At 34.8% G+C, this 11,929-nt stretch overlaps 1 protein-coding gene across 1 annotated transcript in view; it reads right to left on the reverse strand.

The window, feature by feature from the left end:
- Nucleotides 1–11,210, reverse strand: part of Faah2 (fatty acid amide hydrolase 2) — a 296,926-nt gene extending 285,716 nt beyond the window's left edge. Inside the window, exons 1-3 of the mRNA XM_004644818.2 lie at nucleotides 10,967–11,210; nucleotides 4,931–5,134; nucleotides 4,485–4,699 (exon numbers count right to left, since the gene is read on the reverse strand). Of these exons, the coding sequence (XP_004644875.1) occupies nucleotides 4,485–4,699; nucleotides 4,931–5,134; nucleotides 10,967–11,158 (611 nt within the window). The 5' untranslated portion in view covers nucleotides 11,159–11,210. The remainder of the gene's footprint in view (nucleotides 1–4,484; nucleotides 4,700–4,930; nucleotides 5,135–10,966) is intronic.
- Between the last annotated feature and the right edge of the window lie 719 nt (nucleotides 11,211–11,929).

Raw genomic sequence — 11,929 nt, forward strand, 5'->3', positions numbered from 1 at the left:
AAACATTTATTATTTTTTAAATTTTTTTCTTCATATTCTCTACAAACTTAATGTTTAATATGTCAATACTTGATGAAAAATGCCTGTTCCATGTTATGCCTAAGATGTTTGATATTTAGACAGATAGGTTAAATCCAACTGCATATGTTTTAGGGTAATAATAAATGTCTCTTCTGGAGTGTTGATAATGTAAGTTTGCAGACCAAAAGTTAGAGTAAAAGAAGGGCTGCAAGATCAGCCAACATTTTGGCCCTAGCCTTTCAACATCAATGAAGATTAAGGACATAAGAGAACCTATACCGTAACATCATGTATCTCAGTTGTGTCCCAAATTTTCTGATCAAGGAGATTATGGGGCCACAAAAGAATGTGATCAATGATGTAGAGTGTGCCTAAGGAGAGTCACATGGAGAAAAATTATCCTCTCAGGCTTTCACAAAAAGTAAATTATTCAAGCAATGGCTGTGATTCATCCACATGTCTGACAGTGACAAAAAATATACAAAGTGTGGGACAAGGTTTCAGGATAAATCCTGACGGGACTTGACTGACCTCATGAGATACAAAAATTACATTTATTGTTATATAAGTCTTGCTTTATCTTGGTCTTAACCATCCAGCAGAAATGTATAAAAACAAGGTAAAAGGGGTGATGCCATGTTTGTATTCTGTGCTGTAAAGGGCTCAGGTCATTAACTTCTGACATTGACTGTGCTGTGGTGACCCACTACTATTATGGACTACTGGACTATATTGGAGTATTTTGCTGAATTCACGCACCTACAATATTTAAATGACAATGGAATAACCTTCTCTGACAAAACTAAACAAAAATAGGGGATACATATGAATGACCATTTTGTATGTGTATATTCAAGATAGTTAGGACAGATATACAGCTACATTCTCTTAATTAAATGAATGAGAAGATTTTTTCTAATAGTGTTTGTGAACAGGATGTCATGTCTGCATTTGGTACAATGAATAATTACTGTGATAAAAAAGTGCAATGCATTTATTATTGAAACTGTCCTACTGATCAGTTTTGAAACTGTCTCATTGCTATTTGTTTCTCAATAGAATTATTAAAAATACAGTCCTGTATATTTAATCACCAAATTCAGCAACATAGCAGGATACAAATTCAACACCCATAACTCGGTACCATTTTTCTATACAAAAAATGAACACACTGAGGGAGAAATTAGGGAAACCATGTCTTTCACTATAACACCCAAATAAATGAAATACTTAGAAATCAATCCCACAAATGATGTAAAATATTTATACAAGTAAAATTATGATACTCTAAGAAAAGAGATTGAAAAGGATATGAGAACAATATTCCATGCTCCTTGATAGGAAGTATGAACATTGTGAAAATGAAGATACTCAAAAATTTTTGCACAGGTTCAATACAACCTCAGTTAAAATGGCATTAATACACATCACAGAGCTAGAGAAAATTTTACTTATATTTACTAGAGACACAAGAGACCCAAAAGTCAAACTCAATCCTGAGAAACAAAGGATAGGCAGGAGATATTACAATCTATGACTTGAAATTATACTGTAAAGCTCATGTGATTAAATCAGCATGGTAATGGCATGGAGACAGACTTGAGTACCAATTAACAGAATAGAAGATGCAGATAAAAGTGGAAATGCACTTGGCCATCTTATCTTTGATAAATGAGCCACACATTCTCACTAGAAGAAAGATAACATTTTTCTTCTTCTTTTTTGCTTAATTTTATTGAGAAACAAATAGCAATGAGACAGTTTCAAAACCAATAAATAGGACAGTTTCACTAATTAATACATTGAGTATTGTTGTCTTTGTAGTGTTTATACATAGTACAAGATGCAGGCTTTCACAGAGAGAAAATTGGTCAAGAAATGGCCACGACGCATCCACATGGCTGACACTGACAAGGGATCTATTTAACTGCATATCAGGGTTTCAGGGTAAATCCTTAGGGAATTCGACTGACCTTGTCAGATCCAAAAGTTACATTTCTTGTTATATAGGTCTTGCTCTATCTTGGTCTTTACCACCCAGCAGAAAAGTATAATAACCAGATATGAAAAGTAAAGGCATATTAATATGCTGAGCTGTAAAGGGCTCAAGTCAACAATTTCTGACATTGCCAGTCCTACAGATAACCCACTACTGTTATGGACCACTGAAGTGTCTTGGATTATTTTGCTGAATTCACGCACCTGCAATATTTAAATGGCAATGAAATACCCATCTCTGACAAAAGTAAACAAAAAAGAAAGATAAGTTTTTTAAATAAATGGTGCCAGAAAAACTAGCTTTCCACATGTTGAAGGCTAAAATTAGACCCATAGTTTTCACCATGCACAAAGCTACAGTCAAAATGAATCACAGATTTAAATATTAAAACAGAAACACTAAATCTTCTGGAGGAAAATGGAAATAGAAATCTTAAAGACATAGGGGTAGGTATAGAGTTCACGAACAAAAACAAACTGCCAAGGAAATACTTGAAAGAATCAACGACAGGGAACTTATCATTTTGAAAGATTCTTCACTTCAAAGCAAATCTCCAACAGAGTAAAAAGAAAAAGCACAGAGTTGGAAAAAGTATAACTGACTGTTCCTCTAAAAAAGGCCTTCTGTCAAGAATATATAAGGAATTTAACAAATCAAGCCTCCCCAAATTCAAAAACCCAATTCAGAACTGGTCACCTGAGATGAATATACACTTCTCAGAGAAAGAAATACAAATGGCAAGCAAATGTATGAAAAACTGTTCAACGTCATTGATCCTTCAAGAAATGAAGATTAAAACAACACTGAAATTCCATCTCACCACAGAAAAAATGGCTAATATCAAGGAATCAGCCATAAAACTGATAAAGAGATTGTGAAGAAAAAGAAACCCTTCTCCACTGCTGTTGGGAGCACAATGTGGTACAAACATAGTAGAAATCATGGTGAAGAGAGAGGAATTAGGGAAACCACATCTTTCACAAAAACATTCAAATAAATTAAATACTTAGAAATCAATCTCACAAAGGATGTAATAATTTCATACAGATAAAGTTATGATACTCTAAGAGAAGAGATGAAAGAGTATTTGAGAAAATAGAAAAGTGTTCCATGGTCCTGGATAGGAAGAACCAACCATTCTTTATAGGATAGGTTGGAGCACTCTTTCAATCCAGCTATTCCACTCCTTGGTATTTTTATTGAAGAACTGAAATCCTCATACCACAGTGATATATTTGCACCTATGTTTAAAGCAGCACAATTTGTCATAGCTACATCCTGGAAACAACACAGATGTTCAAGTGAAGAATCAATAAAAAAGTGGAATTTTACACAATGAAGTATTATTCAGCTACAAAACAGGACAAACTTGAATCTTTTCTTAGTAAATGATGAAAGTAGGGAACATACTCCTAAGTGAAATAAATCAGACTCACATGTGCAAACATCATACTGTCTGTTTAGTGTGAGAACCTGAAAGAAAAATGGAATCTGAAGAGTACAATAGATATTGGGAAAAGGGAATTAACTTATTCAAAAGAAAAGAGTTACTGAATTGAGAAGAAGGACAGGAAAGGGAGTCGGGGGAAAGAGAATTATGTATGTACTTAAGCAGGATATTTTGGACAACTGTACTGTGTATTTCTGCTGGTCTATGGCAAGAAACAGACTCTATGGAGAGAACTTCTGGTATAGGTGAAGGAGGCAATCAAGTTGAGGGTATAAAAAGGCAGAGCAATAAGACCTTTAACTTGGAGAAGCAGAGCCATCCTCTAAAGAAGAATCATCAGCATCACCTACAACAGCAGCAGCCACCTTTGACACCACAAGTACTTACAAATGGGCAAAAGGCCAGTAGCCCAAATGAAGGTTTGACTATTGACCTGAAAAAATTTAGGAAACCAGGAGCGAAGACATTTACCCACTGTAGCCACCTCTTTGAAGGCAATCTTCCCCCTGATATTACTGAGGAGGAAATAAGGAAAGTATTTGAGAAATATTGGAAAGTAGAAGAAGTTTTTACTCACAAGGATAATGACTTTGAATTTATCCACTTGGAAACATGAACCCTGGCCAAAGTGAGTTGGATAATATGCCTCTTCGTGGAAAACAACTGCACGTGCGCTTTGCCTACCATAGTGCATCCCTTACAGTCCGAAACCTTCCTCAGTACATGTCTAATGAACTACTGGAAGAAGTCTTTTTCTGTGTTTAGTCAGGTGGAAAAGCCTATTGTCATTGTTGGATGATTGGGGAAGACCCTCAGGAAAACGCATTTTTGAGTGCTAGGGGATGCCAGCTGTTCAGAAATCTCCAGACACATGCAGTGAAGGGTCTTTCCTACTAACCACATTTCCTTGGCCTGTGACTGTGGACTGTATGGACAAGTTAGATGGTGAAGAAGGACTTTCAGAAAATCTTGTTATAAAGAACCAGGAATTTCACAAGGAGCGAGAACAGCCACCTCGATTTGCACAGCCTGGCTCCTTTGAGTATGAATATGCCATGTGCTGGAAGGGGTTTACTGAGATGGAGAAGCAGCAGCAGGATCAAGTGGACCGCAACATCAAGGAAGCCCGTGAGCAGCTGGAGATGGATATGGAGGCTGCTCGCCACTAGCACAAGATTATACTGATTCAGGATTTGATGAGCCGCCAAGACCTTCGGAGAACGGAAGAGCTGCATAGCCAAGAAATCCAAAAACGAAAGAGACTGGAGGTCAGGCAGGAAAGGATTGTAGGCAGAGTGAAGCAATGCTGCAGCAACAAGAGGAGCTTTTGAGGTGACAGCAGGAAGGATTCAAGGGAACCTTCCCTGATGAGCGAGAATAAGAGATAGTGATGAGCCAGATGACTATGGGAGGTGCTATGGACATAAATAACAGAGGTGTCATGCCTCCTGCTCTGGTACCAGCTGGTGCCCCAGCTCTTCCACTATGATGACTGATGGAACCTTGGAACTGACACCACCAATTGAACGGTTTGGCAAAGCTGCTACAATGGAAGGCATTTGGGCAATTGGTGGAACCCCTCCTACTTTCAACTCCTGGAGCTGAATTTGCTCCAAACAAATGTCACCGCTACTAATAAAGTTGGTGTCTAGTTTCCTGAAATTCTTAAATGAAGGAACTCTTTTGTAGTAGTCAGAATTCTACCTTAAGAAAGTGTTAGGGATTCCTCCCAATAGTTAGGTCTTCCCTGCCTGTACTACTCTAAGGGAGTATGCTGGGGGCAGAGGGCAAGGGAGGGGTGATATTTAACAAATTCTGTGTGGTTTGTTTAAATGGTCCTGTGTGACACATTCCTAAAATTTGAAATATAATGAATTGTTGAAGGCTGGGGGGAAACATGACAAAATGTTTCCTTAGTGTCCCATTGATCTTGAGCATTTTTTGTCCATCGTGTTTTATTTGCTTTCCACACCCCTCACTCCCAGAGACACTGCCACATATACCACAAAAAACCCAAACATCTCTCAGTGACCTTAGCCCCATTACTCCATTTGCTCCCAGATGAGAATTCAGGCAAATGTCCACATAGGCCACAGACAGCCTATGTACGGTTCTGTTATATCCCATATATTACCCTTTCATGTATTAAAGACATTTTCTCATAGAGATTTTCATTTTAGTATATCTTCCAAAGAATCTTGTGTTAACTTGCCTCCATGTTTTCCTTGGGTAAGGACATCCCAGATAGGACGTTTTTTGTGTTTATGATGTTGCTGTTCACAGCTTTTCTTGATAGGCCTAGTACAATCTTGGGAATAGGATTGCTATATGCTGAAGGTCTGAAAGTAGCTTTTAGTCTTGCCCATCTTATGTACTTATGCTGCACATTTTTTTATTGATGTACCATGTTTGATTTTTCCCTTATACATTAAATTTGGTATTTTTCTGAGAAATGGAGCAGTAATACAGCATCAACTTATTAAAGTACATTTTAAGCCTTTACAAAAAATAAGCAGTTAATGCTTTCATTTGCTTCACCTCCCTTTTTCAATTGTTTTTGCATTGTCTCTTATTAATTTCTCATATACTTGTTTCTCTTTTATTTTCTTCAATTTTACATGCATATATCCGGTGATATGTATAACTGATTGGAAGGCAACACTATGTCTTATAACAAATACTGTGAAATTCATATTGCTTTCTAACTGAAATTCTGTACCGCTTTTATTTTTTCTATTTTAATTGTAATTTGTGCTCTTTAAAATGTTTTTGAAAAAACAGAATTCTGAAGAGACAATTTTAGTTTAACATTAAGTGATTATTCTTTTTTTCTGTAAAATACTGATCAGTGTAAGAAAAAATAAGATTAAATGGCAAAAAGGTGTTATATAAGTAATATATCAGGGGCCGGAGTTTTGATCCCCAGGCTTGCCATGCTGACCCTGTCCCTGGGGCACTCTGAGACAGCAATTGAGACTGGGCGTGGTGGCTCACAACTGTAATCCCCAAACATGGGAGGCTGTAAACAGGAGAATCACTATGAGTGGAATCTAGTAGTGAGACACTGAACACCCTATAGACCCTTCCCTAAAATACAGAAAAAAATAAATAATGTATCATTTTGTTCTCAAAAGTAAGTGAATGTATAAAGAGTAAACTCCAACAGGAGTATGAAAATAATTTGATGTGAATTGCAAGCACAGGAATAGCCCATATGGGTCTCTCCAAAGTCGATATAAAAGTAGTTGAAAAAAGGTGTATCCAAGAGTTTAATATACAGCCAATATATAATATATAATATATATACATATATTATATATCATATATAAAGTTTTTTATCCATGAAAAATAAACATGTAAAGACAGAGAAAACATTTTCCATATTCATAAATCAAAAACAAAGACAAGAGCACATCTTTAACAAAGTAAAAAAAAATTTAAAGGTTTTAGAAACAGGCTAAGTTAACTGGATAATTCATCATAATCCAATAGTACTAGTAACTCTATATAAAATGCAATTTCAAAGTTTCTACTAGTTCACAAACAGTCTTCCATATAACCAATGAGACTAATAGGTAAACATAAAGAGATAATGATAGATACATGATAGATTGTAAGTATTAAAACAAAACACTATAGACTTTTTATCTTGGGCTAATTACAATTTGCCCTTTAGAATTTTGCACTTAATAGTAATTAACAGATTTTTGGAAATGCATCCTTACGCAAGGATTTCAATCCCCATAATACTAGATTCTAGTGTGATGCAGTCACAGTTCCGATGTAAAGAACCTGAATTGTTCAGCTCAGATATAGAATCCAGCCATCTCACCAATATACACCACTCCATAATTCTTCAAATCTCGCCCTACTGCCATAACAGGTTGGAGAAAGTATATGGATAAAACAGATTTAATTGGAGATAACACACAAAAAGTGTCATTTAACCAAAATTTATATCTGGTAATCTGAACAACTAACTTGAAGGTAGCATCATGTAATACAACAACAATTGTTGAATTCTTATTACTTTGTCTTGTGAAATTTTGTATCATTTCTAATTTTTTTTGTTTCTATCACTATTTTGCATTCTTAAATTAAAAAATAAATAATACAATACCTAATTGTCAAAACATATATATATACATATATATATGTATATATTAATACATATATATATATAATTCAATTAAATGCTCCTAGAAATATATTAATGTCCCTGTATTATAAACAAAGGCCATCGTGTGTCACTTAGGTCATGGAAATTAAGATCATACAACTGAATCTGTATATATGTGCTTAATTTTTTCACTGAACTCTACTGTCACAAAAAATTAAAAGCAAATGTATATGGTTAGAAAAATCATTTACTACAGTTAGGCATAAATGAAAAGTAAAAATTTCTCTCCTCTCTCTCTGTCTTTCTCTATCTCTCTCTGTCTCTTTCTCCTTGTTTATTTTCCTTCCTTCATAAATGGAATAATTATATTATGGATCTGTTATAATTTTTGCCAGCTAACATAATTCTTGAACTATTTATATATAAATTCCTATAGATTAATTTCATGCTGATTAATTATTCTTTGTATTCATTTAGTCAGACTAAAGGAGAGAATATATTTGCAATACTTAAAATTAGATAATAATTTTTTAATGTCTTCATTAAATACAACTTTATATATCAAGAGCAAGCATTTTTGTAAAAATCTAAAAATAAAACTGCATAGATTATTACAAGTTATATTAACCCAATCATGCAATATGACACTCTCACTTAATCTTCCTATCAAACTGTAACTTGGGAGACATTGACTAATTTCTGCCATCTTCCTCTGCCCTTTCACGACATGCCCCATAAACATGTACAGTCATTAAATGACAATTATAAATAAAATTCTAATAATCATAAAAAGAGTGCCTTTGTACTCCTGAATACTAACACCCTCGAGCATCAGCTACTGTTCCCAGCTTTTTCTCAGCGACATGTATTATAAACAGATAACACAGAGAGAACAAAAGGCAGGAAAAGTAATCATTTTCACACTAGATACTGTGAAAGGGAAAGAACCTCTTCAAAAGGAAAGAACTAGAATGAGAGACAGTAGAAAAGAAAGAAAGGAAGGGAAAAGGTACAGAGACAGCGACAGAGACAGAGACAGAGAGGAGAGAGTAGTATGGATAATTGTACTGTTGATTTCTTTCTTTTGAAAGGAGTGGTAAATGCTTAAAATTTTTCCTTCCCCTTTTTAGTTTTCTTAAATAATTTTTGAAGAATTTTGCATGCTAATATCTGGCAATCCGATCAACTAATTTGATGGCAACAGTATGCAATATAATAACCATCGTTGAATTCCTATAATTTTGCTTAGTGTAATACTGTATAGTTTCTAATGCTTTTGATTATTTTTTATTCTATTCAAAAAATGAAATCTATGCATATATTAACCATTTTACCTTTTGTTCTAATTAAACTTTGTTTAACGGGTCTCAAAATTCCGTGACAGATTTTTGGTCAAGTTGTTTCCATTAAAAGTATTGATTTTAAGAACTAATAACTTATAAAGTGCCACACAGAGACACACATAAAAATTGATCCACAAAGCATTCTCCTTTCCTTCTAAAGGTTTCAAAGGCTGTGACTGTGGAGCCTGTGACCAAAGATTTGACCCGTTTCAACAGGGACCAATCCAGTCTTCCACAAGGAGTAGAAGAAATCATAATTTTATTGCACAGTGGTTTTCTCTTATGCCTTAACCGTCATACCAGAAAAAATCCAGCTTTCTAAAATAGTGCTATAGAGCAGTATTTCTCAACCTTGGCACTACTGACAACTTGATCCAGACAATATTTTGTTATGGAGAGGGCTATCCTGTGATTTTGAGGACGTTCTACAGTGTCCCTGATCCTTATCCAATTGTGACAATAAAAAGTTCCCCAAAACCTTTCCAAAATTTTCATTTGAGAATAATTTCTCTAGAGAAAGGAAGAAAAGATAAAAGATAAGTTAGACAGCCTCTTAAATATAACAGAAACTGAAAGAAAGCTAGTATATATAGAACACTGTACTCTCTTCACTTCTCCCTCTCAGAACACTTTTATATAAAGTATATTTAAATAGTATCTTATTAGTGACAAGCATAAGTATATTAATAATTGTCATCATTTCCCAAAACCTGATGATAGTAATATAAGCACAACTATCACAAGTTTTGTCTGAAGAGTTTTACATATGCACTCATTTCATCTTTACAATAAATCCATAAAGTAGATTCAATAGATCCTAGAATCAAGTCCATTTTAATAGCACAACTGTCATATAAGTATAAGCAATATTTTCAAGATTACACACAACCAAAGGAGTCTGGCTCCAGAGTTCATTCCTTCTAATAACTAGGCCACAACTTACTATGTGCCAGATAAACATGTGTTATTTGTAATTGTATGCCAAAGCTTATGCATGACTACCTAGCTATAAAAAGCATCCAAAATTCAGAATCTATTATCTTTCCACTATAAACCACATGAGTGGAAAGTGGTTGAGAAGAAATATATGAATAAGAAATGTTGTGGAATTATCAAACAGTAACTAAGTGTTCAAAAACAATTATTCTTTCATGCACTTGGAAATTCATGCTCAGATACTCAGCACGTATTGCATATCTACGCTTTACCTTGTAACATTATAGATTGTAGGAACAATTCAATGAGAAAAACAAGTGAAGAAATAAAGTCAAGAGGTGAATAAACAAAGACTACTAGACTATAGCCCAAGATCTCTAGAAAATACACAATACATATGGCAGAAATAGACAATAGTAAAGCCAGTAGAACTCTAGAGACCAACACTTTTAGGGACTTAAATCTTTAAATTCAGAATCTCTACAAATTTCTGCGTATTTGTCTAAATCATTTTACATCATTTCCTTCCTGCAGCTTTTGTATTACCCTTCAAAAGACTGGTGAAAGGGACTATCTTTCTCAACATTTTCCTTTCAATATTTCACATTTATTATGCACTTAATAATTTGAAACCCAAATAAATGTTATTCTAGATCAATTGAATTCTAATTCTTATTCTTCCATGTGTTCATTTAAATGAAAAAGAAAATCCCTGGCCACAAAACATCAGGGATATCTGGAAAGGAAAGGAAAAGAGAAGGAAATGAGGAAAAAACTTTAATTAGTTTGAAAACCTGTTCCTGACTGAGGTTTGCACAATTTTTTAAGCACAAACTGAACAAATATACTGACGCACTATTTTGGGCATCAAAACAATCCAACTGATATCCAATTCAAATGCCCTGTATATGAGGACACACACTAGAACTTCCAGAAGTCTCCTTTCATCCCAAATAATTACCTGTCCTTTGTCACATAAGCAGAAAAAATCAATCTAAACATATTACCACCTTCCCCTCCAATAAACAATGGAAATTGCCCACTGAAAGATGTGTCCCTTCCACTGTCTTCAGAATCAACTTTTCTTGTATGCTCACCTTCCTCTGTCGAATCATTTTGGCGAGTTGTACCCCAGAAAGCAAAAGCAAAGGTTCAGTCACTGGTCCAATGCTCTTTGAGTCAAATTTGTTGCCTTCCAAAGCACGAACAGCTTCTCCTATTAAGCCTATGAGAAAGCCTATTATCCTCAAGAACAGCAACCGGAATCTGACAATGAACAGAGGTGCCATAGTTTCCTGGATTCCTCAGGGTCTTGGAGCTTGAGGATTGCATAAGTTTCTCACAAAGGTGAACAGACTGAGCAAAGGTGTGTTTAAAAATCTTTTGTTCTGCAAGTCTAGTACCCACAATTCCCAAGGAGCTTGTTTGTCATCACCTGCTGGGCTCCTAGCCAGAGAAATGGGTGGAGTTTTAGTCTTGCCAGAAAGTGCTTGTGTGCAATGTTACCTGCATTTAGTTTTGAAGCAACCCAAACCAGAAAATGATATGTGAACATTAAACACAGGATTTAGAATTCCCCCACTCTTACTGTATGGACTTAGGCAATTTATACCATTTTACTTTGTCTGCTTAGGTGAAATATAGGAATAACTTCTTCTTTATCAAAGATCTGTGATAAACATGAGAAAATAAATCAAACCACTTAATAAAACCCCTGGCAAGCATTAGTGGTAATTATAATTTATTTTAGATATACTTGTCAAAACAGTCTAAGTTTACCTTTGTATGTAGACATTCCATGTCCTCACCAAAGAACTCAATGACAAGTATATAAACCTCCACATGCATATTGATTAACCTTTATAATATCCTTAACATATAAATATAACTAACAGATAATACTGGTGAATATCAAATCCTCAACTTATATCTTTTTCTTAAACTCCTGACATTTAAAACTTAATGACTATTTGACATATCTGTGTGAATATCCTCTAGATCCTTCCAAATTAAGGTGTTCAAATTTTATTATCGTCAAATTTTCTGCAACTTTGCATTCC

The sequence above is a fragment of the Octodon degus genome, unplaced genomic scaffold (genome assembly GCF_000260255.1).
Source record: "Octodon degus isolate 3935 unplaced genomic scaffold, OctDeg1.0 scaffold00211, whole genome shotgun sequence".
Classification (NCBI taxonomy): domain Eukaryota; kingdom Metazoa; phylum Chordata; class Mammalia; order Rodentia; family Octodontidae; genus Octodon; species Octodon degus.